At 47.0% G+C, this 21,648-nt stretch overlaps 1 protein-coding gene across 3 annotated transcripts in view; it reads left to right on the forward strand.

Annotated features, from left to right (window-relative positions):
• Window positions 1-13,155, forward strand: part of PIGQ (phosphatidylinositol glycan anchor biosynthesis class Q) — a 51,949-nt gene extending 38,794 nt beyond the window's left edge. For all 3 annotated transcript variants that reach the window (XM_034430318.3, XM_034430317.3, XM_034430319.3), the window contains exons 7-11: window positions 176-287; window positions 3,841-3,921; window positions 6,596-6,710; window positions 7,544-7,605; window positions 10,957-13,155. In XM_034430318.3, the coding sequence (XP_034286209.1) occupies window positions 176-287; window positions 3,841-3,921; window positions 6,596-6,710; window positions 7,544-7,605; window positions 10,957-11,109 (523 nt within the window). In that variant the 3' untranslated portion in view covers window positions 11,110-13,155. The remainder of the gene's footprint in view (window positions 1-175; window positions 288-3,840; window positions 3,922-6,595; window positions 6,711-7,543; window positions 7,606-10,956) is intronic.
• The last annotated feature ends 8,493 nt before the right edge of the window (window positions 13,156-21,648 follow it).

Consider the following 21,648-nt stretch of genomic DNA (forward strand, 5'->3'; position numbering starts at 1 on the left):
GATTCTTGTAAACTGGTCATCAACAGTCAAGGAACTTATTTGACCCATTCTGGTAGCTGTTCTGCTTGCTTGTCCCCGATACAGCCTTTGTTATTTGAACCGAGTCTTGGATAGAAGTCTGGGGGTTTTATTTCAGGGCCATCCTGAACTTTCTCTTTTCCTCCTCTGGACTTAGGCTGTATTGCTTCAAGATTTACGGCTTGTCCTCTCTGTGGCGCTTGTTCCGAGGGAAGAAATGGAACGTCTTGAGGCAACGCGTCGATTCCTGCTCCTATGACTTAGACCAGGTAAGGGCTCTCAGGGGGGCACCAATTGGTGGACAATCATGGTGCGATCACCAATACACTTCCAGGTACATTTGTTCTGACCTAGCCTTCCCAAGAGCATGAAGCAGACTCCTTGTCCTGACAAAAAAACCCTTTTTATTCACATCCAGCAAAGTCTTTCAAGGGAGAATTTACAGTCACAGACCTTATCTGGCTTGGGGAGCTGCCAGGCTGATATCTTCAAAACTTGGCAAGGAGTCTCAGAGAGTCATGAACCAATTAAGCGAACTAATTGTCTCCTGCAAACTCCCTTCCCCTTTCGCTCCTCTTTTGTTCCTCATGGGAGGGGCCATTCACCGTCCACCTGTGGCCTTACTCCTGAGTTGACCCTTGTTCTTTAGCTGTTCCCTGCATGCACACACTGGGAACAGGCTCCAGCTGTTCGTCTGCCTCACTGATGTCTGCCTCCGAAGGCAGCTGATAACTGTCAGACGGCCCTGGCCCCCTCTCTGCCTCTGACGCAGAGCCCTCGTCAGAGCCCTCCCCAGACTCCAGGACTGGCCCATGTTTCTCCCCAACCTCCTCACTGTCCGAATCTGAGAATCTGTAGATGTCTCCGGGGGTGGGGGGAGTAGCCACAATTACGATCTCTATACAGGTAGTCCTTGACTTATAAGAAGTTCATTTAGTGATTTCTCAAAAGTGACTTATGACCGTTTTTCACACTTACGACCGTTGCAACATCCCCATGTTCATGTGATCAGACTCTTGGCAACTGGTTCACATTCATGACATTTGCAATCTCCCAGGAGGGGGGGGTCCCGCAATCCCCTTTCATGACCTTCCAACCCGCAAATTCAAGGGGGCAGCCAGATTCATGTAACAACCATGTTACTAATTTTACAACTCCAGTGGTTCACTTCAACAACTTTGGCAAGAAAGGTTGTACAATGGGGTGAAACTCAGTTAACAGATGCCTCGCTTAGCAATGGAAATTTGGGGCTCCGTTGTGATCGTAAGTCGAGGTCTACCTGTACGATCTCCGTGCGTCCTAGGAAACTGTCAAACGTCTTAGGCGTTGTGAATGTCAGGAATAGCAATAGCATTTAGACTTACCTTATAGACTTATATACTGTATTTTTCAGACTTATAAGAAGCACCGGAGTATAAGACGCACTAAGATTTTGAAGAGGTAAACAAGAAACAAATTTTTTTTGCCCTCCCCAGCCCCCAGGAGCACTCTGCAGGCCTCCCAAACCCTCTGTGCGTAGAGGGTTTGGGAGGCCTGCAGAGTGCTCCTGGGGGCCGGGGAGGGCAAAACCACAATGCATGGGGGGTTTGGGAGGCCAAAAACGGAGCCATTTTTCACAAAAACAGGGCCCGCAGAGGGTTTGGGCGGCCTGCAGAGTGCTCCTAGGGGCTGGGGAGGGCAAAAACATGATGCATGGGGTTTCGGGAGGCCAAAACTGGCTGTATTTGGTTTATTAGATGCACCAACATTTCTTTGAGGGGGGGGAAGTGCGTCTTATAGTCTGAAAAGTACGGTACGTATATATACATCACGGTGCTTTCCAGCCCTCTCTAAGCAGTTTACAGAATCAGCCTCTTTCCCCTGACAATCTGGTGTCCTCATTTTACCAACCTCGGAAGGATGGAAGGCTGCGTCAACCTTGAGCCGGTTAGAATCGAACTGCCGAATGCGCCAATTCAGGCCCACTCTTTACCCTGATGCAGCCTGTTTATTACCGAGCCCTGAATGTCACTGTTCTCCCCTGGCCCATTTTCAGACAATTATAGCAGAAGGGGGCTTAGTCTTAAGAGACCCTTTGCCGCAGGTGCCCTGTGCCACATAAGTCACAGCCCGGGTGTGATAATGGGTTGGCGGTAGGGAAGGAAGCGATTTCAATCAAAGACACCAAATAATTACAGCCGTAGCCAACAGCGTTGCCATAGTTACCTGCCGATTTGTGTTTCTATTAAAAAAAAAACCCCGTTCCACGGGCTTTTTGGAAGGGAGCTGGGCCCACGTATTTCCAACAGGATGGCGGGGAGGGTGGAATTTATTTGCGACAAAGTCTTTGCTTTTTTCCACCCACGTGTTAAGACGTCAAGGCAACGGCCTGATCAGCAGCAGGGAGTTCTGATCTAGGCTTCCCAAGCGCATGAAGCAGACTCCTTGTCCCGACAAAAAAACCTTTTTATTAAATGACTGTGAATTCCTCTCATTCACATCCGGCAAAGTCTTTCAAGGGAGAATTTACAGTCACAGACCTTATCTGGCTTGGACAGCTGCCAGGCCGATATCTTCAAAACTTGGCAAGAAGTTTTCTGAGAGTCACAAACAAATTAAGTCAACTAATTGTCTCCTGCAAACTCCCCTCCCCTTTCACTCCTCTTTTATTCCTCATGGGAGGGGTCATTCACCGTCCACCTGTGGCTTTACTCCTGAGTCGACCCTTGTTCCTTAGCTGTTCCCTTCTCCTGGCAGCTCTGCGCATGCGCACACTGGGAACAGGATCCAGCTGTTCATCTGCCTCACTGATGTCCAACTCCGAAGGTAGCTGACAACTGTCAGACGGGCCTGGCCCCATCTCTGCCTCCGATGCAGAGCCTTCCCCAGACTCCAGGACTGGCCCCTGTTCCTCCCCAAGCTCCTCACTGTTTGAGTCTGCCACCAGCTCCGCTGGCAACTGGCAGGCCACAACACAGGGTTCCCGACATCGTTAAGTTTCTTGAAAGAAAAGGAGAGAGAGCAAAGTCTTGAAAAAAAATCTCCCTGAGTCCCAGGGATCTGTTCTTTTGGTCACCCTATGGACAGAGATCACAAGAAGAGCAGGTGGGACAGATGGGATCTGGCCTCCTCCTGCTTCTCTCCCCTGTTGCTACAAACTCTTTCAAGGGGTTTTGGTTGCTCTTCTCTGAGAGATATTCCCCTGACCAAGGGGCAGGAGCAGTGTCACCAGAGTTACATTCATTCTTCCTAGAAAGACTTCAGAACACATTTTCCAGCTGTCAAACATTTGCTTTGATCTCCCTGAAGCTACTTGAAGAACCTGGTGTCAGGGTTCCAAGTAACACCCCCCAACGAAAGAAAACTCCGAGGCTAGAAGTTCCTCAAGGTTCCATTTTATGAGAGATGTCATATTGGCACATCAGGGAAAACCCGAATCTGAAAGCTTCCAGGTTTTCCCTACCCATAAAGGTAAAGGTTTCCCTTGCACATATGTGCTAGTCGTTCCTGACTCTAGGGGGTGGTGCTCATCTCCGTTTCAAAGCCGAAGAGCCAGCACTGTCCGAAGACGTCTCCGTGGTCATGTGGCCGGAATGACTCAACGGCAAAGGTGCACGGAACGCTGTTTCTTTCCCACCAAAGGTGGTCCCTATTTTTCTACTTGCATTTTTTACCTGCTTTCGAACTGCTAGGTTGGCAGAAGCTGGGACAAGTAATGGGAGCTCATCCCATTACGGGGCACTAGGGATTCGAACCGCTGAACTGCCGACCTTTCGATCGACATGCGCAGTGTCTTAACCACTGATAATCTCTGCTAATTCTACTTGTCTTTTCTTTTTCCAGCTATTCATTGGTACTTTGCTGTTTACCATCTTGCTGTTTCTGCTGCCCACAACTGCATTGTATTACTTGGTGTTTACTTTGGTGAGTCTGCCTTTTCTGGAATTAATGCACGATTGAGAGGGTTTGCGTTCAAAGCAATGTGAAAAGTTGGAAGGACTGTTAAAACGCTAGAGAACACCAAAGAGAATTAAATAGCCAGTTCAGATGATTGACAGAGGCGGGCAGGCCTTGGATTCAAAGCCAAAAGGATGCTTCGTTTGCCGTGTGGCTGCGTCTCCTTTTAGAAATGGCCTCTTTTTCTAGGCTTGCGTGACTGGCCTATGCACCCCAGGAAAAAATGGATTTAGAATAGAATAACAGAGTTGGAAGGGACCTTGGAGGTCTTCTAGTCCAACCCCCTGCTTAGGCAGGAAACCGTCCACCACTTCAGACAAATGTATCCAACCTCTTCTTAAAAACTTCCAGTGTTGGAGCATTCACAACTTCTGGAGGCAAGTTGTTCCACTGATTAATTGTTCTAACTGTCAGGAAATTTCTCCTTCATTCTAAGTTGCTTCTTTGATTTAAAGACTTGCAGACCCGTGCTTTCTGTCCATCAGGTGCCCGCAAAAGGTCCTTTTAAGTTTTTTCCAAATTGTCACACAATCTTATTAGACATCCCCTTCTTTCAAATCTAGTATGTCCTGTAGTGTTGAGGTGATGTTTAGCTGCAAACAGATTCCAATCCCTAACTCACTCAGCTTTTACCAACAGCATCTGTTTGGATGATAGAAGGCAAAATTTAAGGGTGGGAGAGAAAACTCTGGCTCGGGGTGAAATCCAGCAGGTTCTGACAGGTTCTTGAGAACCGGTAGTGGAAATTTTGAGCAGTTCAGAGAACCGGCAAATACCACCTCTGGCTGGCCCCAGAGTGGGAAGGGAATGGGGGTTTTGCAGTATCCTTCCCCCAGGAGTGAGGAGGGAATGGGGATTTTGCAGTATCCTTCTCCCAGGAGTGAAGAGGGAATGGAGATTTTGCAATATCCTTCCCCCAGGAGTGGGGAAGGAATGGCGATTTTGCAGTATCCTTCCCCCACGAGTGGGGAGGGAATGGGGATTTTGCAGTATCCTTCCCCCAGGAGTGAAGAGGGAATGGAGATTTTACAATATCCTTCCCCTGGAGTGGGGTGGGAATGGGGATTTTGCAATATCCTTCCCCCAGGAGTGGGGAGGGAATGGGGATTTTGCAGTATCCTTCCCCCAGGAGTTGGGAAGGAATGGGGATTTTGCAGTATCTTTCCCCTGCCACAGCCACCAAGCTATGCCCACAGAACTGGTAGTAAAAAAAATTGGATTTCACCATTGCTCTGGCTGATAGGTAGTGACCTAGACTGGCAGTACAGAAGTATACTACTTGGAGGACCCTGAATAGGTTGAGGGTTGGAGTGCCTAAATATAAAACCAATATGCTTGATTTTACATTTACATTTTACATTTTCTTTACATTTACACAAATATGCTAAGGTTGCAGGAACTGGGCATGGCTAGTCTAGTGAAGAGAAGGACCAGGGGAGACAGGATAGCAGTCTTCCAATATTTGAGGGGCTGCCACAGAGAGAAGGGGGGGTCAAGTGATTTTCCAAAGCACCCGAAGGCCAGACAAGGAACAATGGATGGGAAAAGAACAAGGAGAGATTCAACCTGGAAATAAGGAGAAATTTCCTAACAGTGAGAACAATCAACCCATGGAACAGAAGTTGCCTTCGGAAGTTGTGGGAGCTTCATCACTGGATTTCAAGAAGAGACTGGACTGCCATCTGTCAGAAATGGTGTAGGGTCTCCTGCTTGGGTGGGGGGTTGGACTAGATGACCTCCAAGATCCCTTCCAACTCTGTTAATCTTAATCTTAATGCTCAAGGGGCGGCTCTTTGTGGATAGCAACACACTGTGTGAATGTGGAGAGACGCAGAGCCCAGCTCGTCTGCTGCTATGTCGGCTACTACCAGAAACACGTACCGATAATGACTTATTTTTGGCCAACGGCAAAGCCAAGAAGGTGGCTTCATGAAAGTTTGATCTAGACACGGAAGAAGAAGCACAGAACAGATGAATAGAAGAATAGAATAGAACAGAATAGAAAACTTTTATTGTCACTGAATGTACACAAATTGGCATACAATAAAAATGAAATTTAGTTGCATACAGCTCTTAAAGGGTCACCACCTCCAATTTCACACTACATAAACATGACAAGATAAACAAACAAACAAATAAATAAATAAATACAAAATTATGTATATACCCACATATATTATATGACACAAAGAAACAACTCAGTCTAGTTCGGATGTATACATGTGCATGGCAAGAAAAAAACTAATCTTGCGAGTTTACCAGACAGATGGCATAGGGAACAATGTTGTTACAGAATCTTGAAGTCCCGCTAAAAATACTTTGAAACCTCCTCCCAGAGGGGAGCAACAGAAACAGGCCCTGAAGTGGGTGTGTGGGGTCTCTAACAATGCTTTGAGCTCTAAGCACATAGCGCTTATGAGCAGTATCCTGAATAAAGGGAAGTGAGCTTCCTATAATCTTCTCCGCTGTCCTCATCACTCTCTGTAGGGACTTTCTATCTGAGGCACTGCTGCCACCAAACCAAACAGTGATGCAGTTAAGATGGAAACTTTTATACTGTTGCCTGGCTGTAAAACTTGCCAGGAGTTGGGCCAGTAAATGTCAACACCAAAATCTAACAGAAACAAATCTTTCCTTTTAGCTTCGTCTCCTGGTAGTCCTTGTGCAAGGCCTAATCCATCTGCTGGTGGACCTCATCAACTCTCTACCCCTTTATGCCATCGTCCTTCGACTCTGCCGAGGCTACAGACTCGCCTGTAAGCTCTATAAATCCATATTGTAAATTGGGGGGTTGAACATTTTGCCCGGAGTCCTGTTTATGTTTTTTTAAAAAAATTTGATTTATATGCCGCCCTTCTCCGGAGACTCAGGGCGGCTTACAGTGCGTTAAGCAATAGCCTTCATACTTTTGTATATTTATACAAAGTCAGCTTATTGCCCCCACAAACTGGGTCCTCATTTTACCTACCATAGAAAGGATGGAAGGCTGAGTCAACCTTGAGCCTGGTGAGATTCGAACTTACAGTAATTGCAAGCAGCAGATGTTAATCACAATGCTTTTAGTCTGCTGAGACACCATGTTGGTTGTACACACTTAAAATCAGGAATCGGTGGCACACAAATAGATATACACTAAATTGGACAGAGAATTAACTTGCTACCGGCTGACAGGTCAAGTCCTGTAAATTCCAACTCACTACAGGTAGTCCTCAATTTACAGCCACAACTGAGCCCGACATTTCTGTTGTTAAGCAAGACAGTTGTGTTTTGCCCCCTATTACGACCTTTCTTGCCACAGTTGGCCATGGAAATTTGAGACCCCATTGTTAGTCATAATTGGATTAGCTATAAATTGAGTTTCACCGACGAGAAGGTAGCACATAACCAACATTTGGAACATAAACTCCTAGGAACAAACCTGGTTGCGTTTAAACTTCCTGCAGGTAAAGCGAGATTTTTATCTCCATGTTATTCTCTGTTTTTAAAAACCAGATTTGGCCTTTTGCAAAATTCCTCCAGCTCATTGCCATGGTTTGTCAATTAAGCCTTTTTCCTTCCTACACCTGCTTTTATTTTTGTGTGTTTTCAGCTGGTGTCAAATTCAGAGTTCTGGAGCAGGAAACTGGCATCCCTCTTCGACTTCTGATGCAGGTAAATCCTCGTCCTTTTTCTTGATTTCTTTGGGGAATGTGCTCATATTCAGAAGGCCTTGCAACTCTGTCCTACCATCGGCATATACTCATGCTTCATTTACTATTACTAATATCCTAGTAATATGAGCCCTGTGTTGTGGCCCACCAGCGGATCTGGCAGCAGATTCAGACAGTGAGGAGATTGGGGAGGAACATGGGCCAGTCCTGGAGTCTGGGGAAGGCTCTGATGAGGGCTCTGCGTCGGAGGCAGAGAGGGGGCCAGGGCCGTCTGACTGTTGTCAGCTGCGTTCAGGGTCGGACATCAGTGGGACAGAAGAACAGCTGGAGCCTGTTCCCAGTGTGTGCATGCGCAGAGCTGCCAGGAGAAGGGAACAGCTAAAGAACAAGGGTCGACTCAGGAGTAAAGCCACAGGTGGACGGTGAATGGCCCCTCCCTTAGGGAATAAAAGAGGAGCAAAAGGGAAGTGGAGTTTGCAGGAGACAATTAGTTCGCTTAATTGGTTCGTGACTCCTTGACAAATTTTGAAGATATTGGCCTGGCCAGATAAGGTCGACCAGATAAGGTCTGTGACTGTAAATTCTCCCTTGAAAGACTTTGCTGGATGCGAATGAGAGGAATTCAGAGTAACTTAATAAAAAGGGGTTTTTGTCAGGACAAGGAGTCTGCTTCATGCTCTTGGGAAGCCTAGGTCAGAACACCCTGGTGGCACAGTGATTAAGATGCAGTATTGCAGGCTAACTCTGCCGACTGCCAGCAGTTCGATTCTGACCGCCTCAAAGTTGACTCAGCCTGCCATCCTTCTGAGGTTGGTAAAATGAGGACACAGATGGTTTGAGGGCCCTATGCTGACTCTTAAACCACTCAGGGCTGTAAAGCACTGTGAAGCGGTATATATGTCTTAAATGCTACTGCTATTTCTATCCTTCTGAGGTCCAATGGAATAATCATGGAAGGTCGGTTGTGTTGTTTCCATTGAGTAGAGCAGGGGTCTGCAACCTTAGACACTCAAAGAGCCATTTGGACCCATTTCCCACAGAAAAGAAAACACCGGGAGCCACAAAACTCTTCCCGTGCCTGACTATTTCCTGAGCGGCCACAAAACTAGCATATGTAGTTGAATTAAACGTTCTGTTTTCTTTGGAAACTTTTCTTTTCTTAGATTTATCAATGGTTGGCCTACCGGGGGTTGAAAAGCTCAATAAATCACGTGCCAGCAGATGTCACACATTGGCAGTTGTGATGCATATTTTGAGTGACAGGGAGCCACAGCAGAGGGTTGAAAGAGCCACATGCGGCTCCAGAGCCACAGGTTGCTGACCCCTTGAGTAGAGCTATCACAATTGGACTGTAAGAATTTGCTGGATCCTTAGGTGGAAGCAAAGAGCCAGCAATTGTGGAGAATTCTGGGAGTTGAAGTCCACCCCATGACTTAAATCTGCCAAGGATGAGAAGCACTGCCTTAATCTCAAGACATTGTATCAATAGATGGTATAATGTTTAATTAAACATTTAATTAAGTAGTGTACATTACTAAAGCCAATACAAATATTTTTCCTCTTACCTGTTTTACACGGAGGGTATCACATTAATCAGGATGTCTCCACGGTAGGTGGCCCTATCAAGTTGAACAGATATTTCCTCGAAAAATATTCCCACCTTGTTTTCTGATCTGAAATCAGCCAGAAAATAAACATACAAAAAAAAAACCTCCGTTGGTTTTCAAACCTAACGTCTTTAAAAAAAGAAGAAGAAGAAGAAGCTACGCGTGCACAAATGTTTCATTATTTCAGAGACAAAGAGGAGATACTTTATTGGGGATCCAGTGGCCTTCTGTGAAATCTCACGGAAGCCCTTTCCAAAGATTTCTGGGCCGTTTGACCAGAGTGCCAGTGGAAAGCCACTTCCTCCAACAAATTATTAGGTTTACACGCGCTGGGAAAAGCAAGAAAAAACAGGTCTGGCTGCATTTAATTTTGGATTGCGTTCAATTTGAGTACAGTTCAATTCTCTTAAATGCTGAGCCAAGCTTATATGGAAGTGGTTTGCTGGATCGGGGCCAGAAAATATACCATATTTGGGGGGGGGGAAGAGGGAGGGATAGAGCTGCATACGGAGTAAACATTTCGGTTGTGTAGAAATATTAACCTGCTCCGTGCCATGTCCTCAAAAAGGAAGACTCTTCAAGCTGGTTTTAGTAAATTCCCCCGTCTATTAAAAACCAAGGTCTTATCTCCGACACGCATAGAGTTTCTTCCCTGTGGAGCAGTGGTGGGTTTCAAATTTTTTTACTACCGGTTCTGTGGGTGTGGCTTGGCGGGCGTGGAATGGCTTGGCGGGCATGGCAGGGGAAGGATACTGTAAAATTTCCATTCCCTCCCCACTCCAGGGGAAGGATACTGCAAAATCCCCATTTCCTCCCAATCAGCTGAGACTTGGGAGGCAGAGAATAGACAGGGGCGGGACCAGTCAGAATTTTTACTACCGGTTCTCCGAACTACTCAAAATTTCCGCTACCGGTTCTCCAGAACTGATCAGAACCTGCTGAAATCCACCTCTGTTGCGGAGTTCTAATACGAGATTTACTTGGGTTACTATTTTTTATTTGTGCGTTTGGTATTGTGACTTCATTTGGGCTTCTTGTTTCTAAGAGTGGGAAGAAGAATCATCAAACGGTTAAGAAACATCTTCATTTAAAAGCTGGCTTGGAAGCAGATTCCCCAAAACAGACCCTCTTTATATAGGAAATATATAAAGAAAATATATATAGGAATTGTGTATATACAGTATATATATATATAAAACCACAACCATGCCTCTTGATCGATCTGCACAAAAGCTGCATTGTGATTTTTGTTGTACCAGCAGTCCTCGACTTACGTCCGCAGTTCAGCCCAAAATTTCTGCTGCTAAGTGAGACATCGGTTCGGTGAATTTTGCCCCCATTTGGCGATCTTTTTCTTGCCTCGGTGGTTTAAGCGAATCCCTGCAGTTGTTAAGCGAGTGACACGGTCGTTAAATGAATCTGGCTTCCCCATTGACTTTTCTGGTCAGAAAGTAGCAATAGGGGGATTGCATGACCCTGGGACATGGCGACCGTCATAAATACGAGTCGGTTCCCAAATGCCTGAATTCTGATCCACGGGGATGCTGCAAACCGTCATTAAGTATGAAAAACGATCACAAGTCACTTTCGTTCGGTGCCGTTGTAACTTCCAATGGCACTGAAGTTGGACTGTGGTCCAACAGTGAACAGTTCGCTAAATGGACTGTTGTAAGTCGAGGACTACCTGTACACCGTTTTGGCCTGCTCCTGATTTACTCACTCTGAATGTCTTCTCAACCTGCCAGATCAACCCTCTCCCTTACGGCCGCGTGGTCCAGATCTATAGGCTTCCAACCTACAGCTGCTACCCCAAGGACTCCTGGGCTTCTCTGTGCAGGAAGTTGTTTGTCGGAGAGCTCATTTACCCTTGGAAGCACAAGGAGGAGAAGCAAGACTGATGTGGGGGACAACCCAGGAGGAACTCCCAAAGACATCTTGGAGAACCTATCAGGGTTGGGAGCAGGTCTTTTGCCAGGACCGTACCTTGTTCCGACTTCCACCGTCAAGAACTTGAGAGCAAGAAGTTCCTACGGAGTCAATGAATTCCTCACTCGGCTGCCTCCACCAGCTGTCCTTTCCTGATCGTCTGATGTAACCTGCCGTTGGGATTGCTCCTCTGGAAACATTGGGGTACGGAACTCGCCGGCTGTGCCTTTCGAGGTTTGGGGGGGCCTGCGGAAATTCCACGAAGCAGGCACCCACCCACCCACTTGCCTAACCCCGTGTGATATCCAGCGCGCAGTTTCCGTTTCTCCACCTGCCCTGCCGCTGACATGTCGTTTTCTGCAGCTCCTTCTGTAAAGTTGTAGCTGCACGTCTAGAGCCGTGTTTCTCAATGTCGGCGAGTTAAAAGACAGGTGAACTGCAACGCCCAGAATTCCCCAGCCAGCCGGGTTGAGAAAAAAAATACATTGGCATTTTGGGGGGGCCACTCTGTGCAAGGCTTGGACGTCAATGCTCGGGAGAAAAAAAAACTGGGTGTTTGCCATCACCGACACAGAAACTGCTTGTGGCAAGGTCCTAGGGCAGGGGTCCCCAACCCCCAGGCCACGGCCCACTACCAATCTGTGGCCCATTCGGAGCAGGGCCTCACAAGGGGTGTGCAGTTCCACTTGTGTGAGCAGGAGGCACACGCATGGAGCTGCACACGCTCACGTGCCCTCATGCCACTCACACAGAACCATCCCTTCTCCCTCCGCCAATTCGCCAAGCCCCCCCCCTCCTATTCTAGGGGAAGTCACAAATAGCCAATTATTTTGCGTCCTTGCAGCCCCCAAGACTGAATGGCTGCAGGGTTCAGAAACGGACTCTCAAATTTTTCGGTGTCTTGCCTATCTCCTGTATTCCACTTGATTGCTTATTACTTATAGAGACATCTGGTAAGTCCGAAAAACAGCATGCTAGCTGGGGAATTCTGGGAGTTGAAGTCCATCCGTCTTAAACTTGCCAAGGTTTGAGAAACACCGTTCCAGAGAGTGCTGGAATTCTAGGCTCTTCAGTCAGATACCCAGTGCTTCCCACCCATCTTTGACTGCATTCCCCATTGGAAAGGACTGAAGGGGGAAGCAGCTCCTGTCCATTATTGGTAGCAGGATCCTGGACGATGGAGACCAATCTTTTCAGCTGGGCTCTGAACTCTTGAAGAACTTGGGGAAATCTAGACCCAGCATCTGACATGCTTCTCCTATGTACTGTAGAGGATTTTTCTATTGCAATAACCAGCAGGAGGGGCCAGAAACAAGATAAGTTGCATCAGCACTTTTGCCTGTGTGAGGAAGCCCTTCCTTCCTTCCTTCCTTCCTTCCTTCCTTCCTTCCTTCCTTCCTTCCTTCCTTCCTTCCTTCCTTCCTTCCTTTCTTCCCTCCCTCCCTCCCTCCCTCCCTCCCTCCCTCATTCCCATCTCCTTCCTTCTTTCCTTCCTTCCTTCCCCTTCCTTTCGTCTCTCATTCTATTTCTTCCCTCCTTCCTTTTCTCATTCCCATCTCCTTCCTTCCCCTTCCTTCCTTCTCTCATTCCCATCTTCCTTCCTTCCTTTTCTCGTTCCCATCTCCTTCCTTCTTTCCTTCCTTCTTCTTCCTTCCTTCTCTCATTCCCATGTCTTTCCTTCTTTTCTTCCTTCCTTCCTTCTCTTTCCCATCTTCCTTCCCTTGTTCCCATCTCTTTCCTTCCTTCTCCTTCCTTCCTTCTCTCCTTCCCATGTCCTTCCCTCTTTCCTTCCTTCCTTCCTTCCTTCCTTCCTTCCTTCCTTCCTTCCTTCCTTCCTTCCTTCCTTCCTTCCTTCCTTCCTTCCTTCCTTCCTTCTCCGTGTTTATTTACCGTATTAGTCAAATGTATACAGCCATCCCTCTCTCTGAAGGCAGCCCTGAGCGGCCCACAACGATAAATAAAAACAGAGAAATGCAAATATAAAAACCATATTAATAAATATTGTCAGAACCCAAAAATGCAAATCATAGGTGAAGGAAGATTTTTTTTAAAAAAATAAATAAAGGCACCCTGAATAACGGTCAAGCACAGGAAATCAAGTGTCTGGGCAGCTGAAATGAATAATAAGGTTTATTGCAAGCTTGTGCTGTCTACAAGAATATGAACTACTAACAGTCAACCTTACCTTAACTGGCGGTAAGGTAAAGAGTCAACGGAATTCATGGTGGGCTGGACTGAGATCTCTTGTGGGCACCAAGGGACTCCAGAGTGATGACGGATCCTTTTTTCTTTTTTAAGCAAGGACTATTTTGGACGCGATGTAATAATATATGATGATATAAGGGACGCCGTGGCTCAGTGGCTTAGACAATCGAAAGGTTGGCAGTTAAAAGAGCCTTGCTGGTACAGTGGTCTAAGCACCCTGTTATTAACACAGCTGCCTGCAATTTACTGCTGGTTCGAATCTCTCCAAGGCTCAAGGTTGACTCAGCCTTCCATCCTTTCTAAGGTAGGTGAAATGAGGACCCAGTTTGTGGGGGCAATAAGCTGACTTTGTATAAATATACAAAAGTATGAAGGCTATTGCTTAACGCATTGTAAGCCGCCCTGAGTCTCCGGAGAAGGGCGGCATATAAATCAAATTTAAAAAAAAAAAAAAAGTTCAGTGGTTCGAATCCCGAGTGCTGCGTAATGGGGTGAGTTCCCATTACTTGTCCCAGCTTCTGCCAACCTAGCAGTTCGAAAGCACATAAAAAATGCAAGTAGAAAAAATAGGGACCACCTTTGGTGGGAAGGTAATAGCGTTCTGTGCATCTTTGGCGTTGAGTCATGCCGGCCACATGACCACGGAGGGCGTCTTCGGACAGCGCTGGCTTTTCGGCTTTGAAACGGAGATGAGCACCGCCCCCTAGAGTCGGGAACAACTAGCACTCATGTGCGAGAGGAACCTTTACCTTTATTTTGGCTAATTGGATGCCCTCCAAGTGTATTGAACCTAAGCAAAGAAGGATGACCTTCAGGTTGGAAAATATGAATTCCCTGCTTGTAAAAGCCATGTCGGTGGTCCAGGCCAGGAATAAGACTCCCAAAAGATTCTTAGCTATTTATCATCTTCAAACTTTCCTTGAAGAAGACTAGAATTCACAGCCCAATTGTGCATCGGGTGTTTATTTAAAAGCCGGTTTTAAGCCAGCCCATCCGTTAATTATATGCCATAGATAAGATGCACATTTCCTTTGAACCTCTCCTGGCAGCTTCCTGAATGGGGGGGTGGGGGGAGAGGACGGATTTAATTTGGTGTCTTTGCTTAATGTGGCAATCATAATTAGCTTTATCACACCATTACACTAATGGGCACCTGGGCATGGAGGAAAAAAGGTTTCTAGTTTTAAGGGTCTGAAGTCTGCATCTGATGCCCTGTGGTTAGAATAGCTAGGCATTCGTAGTTCTAGCATGCACAAGGCTCCCGAGTTAAGAACATCTGCTTTAGAATAAACTCTAGAAAAATCTCTGTGGAAAGTAATTGGGTTGATTCCATGTGAACTGTAACAGCACACTCCTTTCCTAAAAGCACTTACCGTATTTTTCGGCGTATAAGACACACCTTTTTCCACCTCTAAAAGGGGGTGAAAATTTGGGTGCGTCTTATGCATTGAATATAGCCCCGCCCACCCACTGGCCCCCACCATTTGGCCTCTGCCTCCCAGCAATTTATCTCCTTGCAAGGAAGCAGCAAGAAGAAACAGCCCATTTCAGCTTCAGCACAGCCTAATTAGCACAAGTTTATTGTCCGTCCTCCCGACTCTCAGCTGTTTCAGGCTGCAGGGATTACCATTGCCTATTGCTGTGCAGGCCTCTGCTGCTTGCTGCAAAGAGGTAAATGGCTGGGAGCAGATTTTTTTTTTCTTATGCTAATCAAGCTATGTTGAAAACGAAAATGAAAGTAAAGCAGGCTGTTTGCTGCAATGAGGCAAAATTGCTGGGAGGCAAAGGCAGAGGCAGATTTCTTTTTCATGTTTTCCTCACCAAAAAAGGTAGGTGCATCTTATAGTCCGGAGCGTCATATATTCCGAAAAATACAGTAATTCTGAATGGAGGAGACCCTCAGTCTTCTGGACAGTGAATTGGATGATTATCCTCTTTCTTTGAGCCATCATGTTTCCTGGGGAAGGGAGGAAGGGGAAGGGCCTGGAGGAAACGGCTCCATCAGGGCCAGGGTGGTACAATGCAGCATCTTTTCCAGTGCACAAAGTCGTATTGTGGGCGAGCCACACACACACACACCCCGACAAAGCGTTTGGAGGCGTGACCGATGCTTTGCTCCTGCCAACGTTGTTTTCCCAACTTTAATTTTCATTCTGAGCACAGCACCTTCGAGGCACTCGCTCTGCAGAATTGAAAGAGGCAGCAAACTCGCCATTCGGCCACTCTGCCTGCCGATTGCCCATTGTGGAATCATCTTCGGGCAAATCCCAGCCCCAGGCTGCTTTTCCTTCCGTCTTTATTTACAAGAACTTTTCTTCTGAGACCTGGGACGTGCCCCAAAATTTTATACAGTGGTATGAACTGGGAACTTTGACATCTTTCTTGTTAATATCACACTTGATTCTTGACGAGTGTATCTTGTCTTTTTATGTACACTGAGAGCATATGCACCAAAGACAAATTCCTTGTGTATCCAATCACACTTGGCCAATAAAGAATTCTATTCTATTCTATTCTATTCTATTCTATTCTATTCTATTCTATTCTATTCTATTCTATTCTATTCTATTCTATTCTATTCTATTCTATTCTATTCTATTCTATTCTATTCCATTCCATTCCATTCCATTCCATTTCATTTCATTTCATTTCATTCCATTCTATTCTAATTTATGATTCTATGATTCTTGACGAATGTATCTTGTCTTTTGCTATACACCGAGAGCCTATGCACCAAAGACAAATTCCTTGTGTGTCCAATCACACTTGGCCAATAAAGAATTCTATTCTATTATTCTATTATTGTTGCAGGCCGGGTGGGGCGGAACAGGATTAGATAATTCCAGAGAGTCTGCAGAACCGGAAAATAAAATATATTTCCTCTCCCTTCCTTTCCCAAAGTTATTTTGAATCTGGATTGGATCCAGGCTACTTCAGCCAACTGTTGAGTTGGGTGGACCAACCACCTGACCTCGTGAGGTTTCCATGTACTTAATGCATGTATGTCAGCTGTTTTTGGGTGTAGACGTTGGGCTGCCCAAGAAGATTTGCAGCACTTCTACTGAATCCTCCGTTTGCAAACTTTTTTTTTTATCAATTTGGCATTCAGATCTTCTTGACCCCAAGTGTCCTGTCTGTCTCTCGAGTCCCATTCTTATGGAGAACATAATCTGTAGCTCAGAGGGACGCTGATAGTTCAGTGGCTAAGACGCTGAGCTTGTCGATTGAAAGGTTGGCAGTTTAGCGGTTCGAATCCCTAGTGCCGCATAACGGGGTGAGCTCCCATTACTTGTCCCAGCTTCTGCCAACCTAGCAGTTCGAAAGCACGTAAAAAATGCAAGTAGAAAAATAGGGACTATCTTTGGTGGGAAGGTAAACAGTGTTCCATGCACCTTTGTCGTTGAGTAATGCCAGCCACACTTGCAATACTGCATCCAGTTTTGGTCACCACACTATAAAAAAGATGTTGAGACTCTAGAAAAAGTGCAGAGGAGAGCAACCAGGATGATGAGGGGACTGGAGGCTAAAACATAAGATGAACGGTTGCAGGAACTGGGCCTGGCTAGTCTAGTGAAGAGAAGGACCAGGGGAGACATGATAGCAGTCTTCCAATATTTGAGGGGCTGCCACAGAGAGGAGGTGGTCAACCTCTTCTCCAAAGCACCAGAAGGCCAGACAAGGAATAATGGATGGAAACTGATCAAGGAGAGATTCAACCTAGAAATAAGGAGGAATTTTTTGACAGTGAGAGCAATCAACCAGTGGAACAGAAGTTGCCTTCAGAAGTTGTGGGAGCTTCATCACCGGAAGCTTTCAAGAAGAGACTGGACTGTCATCTGTCAGGTCTCCTGCTTGGGCGGGGGGTTGGACTAGATGACCTACAAGGTCCCTTCCAACTCTATTAATCTGTTAAAACCCTAATGCACTGATGCGTGATTAACTGAATGGAGCTTTATTAAATTAACCCAATTTAATTCATCCAGCGAGGCGGCACAGGACTCGTGAGTCACAAACTGGCTGACCACACTTGGCGCTTGGCATGTGGTGGAGTTCCTCCCCGTCACCATTATCTGTGGAACTGATCTATCGAGGCCATTAAAGGCTGCCACTTAATGTTTTGCAGTCCATAATTGGTTCCAAGTCATTAACCGGCTTTTTTCATCTTCTTTCCCCTGGCAGCCGCCATGTTAAACCACATTTATTTGGTCCCCTTTGAGTATCTAATAAACCTAAAGTAGTTCTTGCAGGCTGGATACCTTCGAGTTATCTGGTTATCTAGTTATCTGCCAGTTTCGTCTAGTGGTTAAGCCACCAGGCTACAAACAGGGAGATTGGGAATTCTAGTTTCTGCCCTTTGGGCCAATCACCAGGAGATGGGGAATTCTAGCTCTGCTTTAGCCATGAAAGCCAGTTGGGTGTCTTAGGACCAATCACCAGGAGATGGGGAATTCTAGTTCTGCCTTAGCCATGTCAATGACTTCTTCAGCTTCAACTGCAATATTACACGAGCACACAATAGATACAAACTCAAGGTAAACCGCTCCAAACTCGATTGCAGAAAATACGACTTCAGCAACAGAGTGGTCAATACCTGGAATACACTACCTGACTCTGTGGCTTCTTCTCCAAACCCCCAAAACTTTAACCTTAAACTGTCTACTGTTGACCTCACCCCATTCCTAAGAGGCCTCTAAGGGAGCATGCATAAGAGCACCAGCGTGCCTTCCGTCCCTGTCCTACTGTCCCCATTTAAGAGAAAAAATAGAGATGGCAATGTCATCCTTCCTTCATTCTTCTGCGGTCCTTGGGTCTCTCAAGGGCAGGACTCCCCACTCCACCCCCACCCTGTCAATGGAGCCCCTTTTGGACGTTCTTCAGTCAACGTGACATCTGATGATCAACTCAATGGCTGCTGAGCTGCCAGGGCTTAAGCTAAAGACTTCCATGAAAAGGCGTGAAAAGGAGTTTGTGTTCTTTTTTTTAAAAAATGTCACTCCTGTGCCAGATGAAGAGGAGGCTTTCTTCCCAGGCAGGCAGGGCGGGTTTAAAGTGTTACTTGGCTTTTCACAGTTCGCTGAGCTATTCCGTCTTGATTGACAGATTGGGAGTTCATTGTCCTGATGTTTTTCTAGCAACTGCTAGCTAGAGAGAGGAAGAGGGCTGAGAAAATTAGCGTTGCCCGTAAGATAACAACGGGAGCTAGCTAGGGGGGCAGGGGGGGGAACTGCTGGAACTGTCCAGAGTTAGAGAGATTGGAACTTCTCAGCTGGGCATGGAAAACATCTATCTGGCATCTTCCCAATGAGTGTCTTTATTTTTGTAAAGGGGGGATTTTTTTTTTTTTACAAACGATGCCTCCTTCCCTTCCCTTCCCTTCCCTTCCCTTCCCTTCCCCTCCCTTCCATTCCATTCCATTCCCTCTATTCACCTTCTTTTCTCTTCCCTCCCCTCCCCTTCTCCATCCATTCATGTCCCTCTCCCTCCCTCCCCACCTCTCCTCTCCCTTACCCACCTCCCCTTCCCTCCCCTCCCCATCCATTCACCTCCCTCTCCCTCTCCCTCCTTTCCCCTCACTTTTCCTCCCCTTCCCTCTATTCACCTTCTTCTCCCTCTTCCTCCTCTTCCCTCCCCTTCCCCATCTGTTCACATCCCTCTCCCTCCTCTCCTCTCTCCTCTCCTTCCCTTTTCTTCCCTTCCCTCTATTCACCTTCTTCCCCCTCCCCTCCCCTTCCCCATCCATTCACATCCCTCTCCCTCCCTCCCCACATCTCCTCTCCCTTACCCACCTTTCCTTCTCTCCCCTCCCCTTTCCCATCCATTCACGTCCCTCTCCCTCCTCCCCTTCCCTCCCCTTCCCCATCCATTCACCTCCCTCTCCCTCCTTTCCCCTCCCTTTTCCTCCCCTTCCCTCTATTCACCTTCTTCTCCCTCTTCCTCCTCTTCCCTCCCCTTCCCCATCCATTCACATCCCTTTCCCTCCCTCCCCACATCTCCTCTCCCTTACCCACCTTTCCTTCTCTCCCCTCCCCTTCCCCATCCATTCACCTCCCTCCTCTCCCCTCTCCTTCCCTTCCCTCCCCTCTATTCACCTTCTTCCCCCTCCCCTTCCCCATTCATTCATGTCCCTCTCCCTCCCTCCCCATCTCTCCTCTCCCTTACCCACCTTCTCTCCCGTCCCCTTCCCCATCCATTCACGTCCCTCTCCCTCCTCCCCTTCCCTCCCCTTCCCCATCCATTCACCTCCCTCTCCCTCTCCCTCCTTTCCCCTCCCTTTTCCTCCCCTTCCCTCTATTCACCTTCTTCTCCCTCCCCTTCCCCATTCATTCATGTCCCTCTCCCTCCCTCCCCATCTCTCCTCTCCCTTACCCACCTTCCCTTACCCATCCATTCACCTCTCCCCTCCCCTTTCCTCCTCTTCCCTCTATTCACCTTCTTCTCCCTCCCCCTCCTCTTCCCTCCCCTTTCCTTCCCCATCCATTCACATCCCTCTCCCTCCTCTCCTCTCCCCTCTCTTTCCCTTCCCTTCCCTTCCCCCTCCCCTTCCCCATTCATTCACCCTCTCTCCCTCCCTCCCCACTTCTCCCTTACCCACCTTCCCTCCCGTCCCCTTCTCCATCCATTCACCTCCCTCTCCCTCCTCCCCTCCCCTCCCTTTTCCTCCCCTTCCATCTATTCACCTTCTTCTCCCTCTTCCTCTTCTTCCCTCCCCTTCCCCATCCATTCACCTCCCTCTCCCTCCTCACCTCCCTCTCCCTTCCCTTCTGGTTCTAGCTGCATTTTTAAATGTTTTTCCGATTTCTCCAACCTAGTGACACCTTGGGTTGTTCAGGGTTACCAAGAGCATTTCTGGCAAAGAATTCCTTGCTTGGATCAAATATGGATCCAGTTTTTCACCGTTGAGTTTGCTCCGTCCCTTGACTACTTTGAAGACCATTTGGGGAGAAAATGGCATTGGTCTTCCGTTTGTCCCTTCCATTACTCAGAAATGGTCTCTAAGAAGAGAAAGGCAGGATAAGTGCTTTGCATGCAGGCCCAACCAAGCTTTGGCCTCTTCTGGGAAAAGGCTCTCCTGGGCAGGGGATGTGAAAACATCCCCTTCTCCAAAGATTTCAGGCTAGTCAGGACAGGAAGAGAAACAAAGCAAACGGATGGACTACGGCATGCCAGAGGGGATGAGCGTCAGAAGCCATGGTGACCTCCTGTGTTTGAACAAGGGTCTCCAAACTTGGCAACTTTTAAGATTTGAGAATTTCAGCTCCCAGGATTCCCCAGACACCCAGGTTGGGCAGTTTGAAGTCCACAAGTCTTACAAGTTGCCAGATTTGGAGACCCCTTGCGTTAGAACCTCCGTGCCACTTTATGTACACCATTTCTGACAGATAGCAGCCCAGTCTCTTCTTGAAAGTCTCAAGTGATGGAGCTCCCACAACTTCTGAAGGCAGCTTCTGTTCCATGGGTTGATTGTTCTGTCAGAAAATTTCTCCTTATTTCCAGGTTGAATCTCTCCTTGGTCAGTTTCCATCCATTATTCCTTGTCTGGCCTTCGGGTGTCTTGGAGAATAGCTTGTCCCCCTCCTCTCTGTGGCAGCCCCTCAAATATTGGAAGACTGCTATCCTGTCTCCCCTGGTCCTTCTCTTCACTAAACTAGCCATGCCCAGTTCCTGTGATAGTTCCTGTGAAGACATAATATATATGACACTGCTCGTCTTGATATCAGAATACAGAGTAACAGAGATGGAAAGGACATTGGAGGTCTTCTAATCCAACTCACTGCTCAAGCAGAAGGCCCTATACAATTCCAGACAAATGGTTGTCCAATCTCTTCTTAAAAACCTCTAGTGTTGAAGCACCCACAACTTCTGGAGGCAAGCCGGGCCACCGATTAATCGTCGTCACTGTCAGGAATTTCACTCCTCCTCCTCCTCCTCCTCTTCCACCAGTGTCCCATGTGGTGTGAACTCAATCGATTATGGCTTATTATTCAGTCCATATGTGATAGGAACACAGCCACACCTTGTTTCGGCACACATTAAATTTGCAACTTCAACTCGCCGGAAAACGGAGACGTTCCCTTTGTCCTCGTAAAAATTCTATCCCCATTCTTTGCACACCGAATTTCTCAATATCCCTTAAGAGAGGTGAAATCTTACAAGCCTGATCAAAGCCTTCCCATTCCCCTTTTACTGTCAGCTCTCTAGCGTAAGATTGGGAGGTGGATGGGAAGGGGTCTGCTTTAAACTGGATGAATTAAAGCCTCTCCTTTTAACCCCCTTCTTTTTCCATTGCTTTTCTCAGCTCTTCTCTG

This window comes from Pantherophis guttatus, chromosome 14 (assembly GCF_059756535.1).
Source record: "Pantherophis guttatus breed Tessera chromosome 14, ASM5975653v1, whole genome shotgun sequence".
Lineage (NCBI taxonomy): Eukaryota > Metazoa > Chordata > Lepidosauria > Squamata > Colubridae > Pantherophis > Pantherophis guttatus.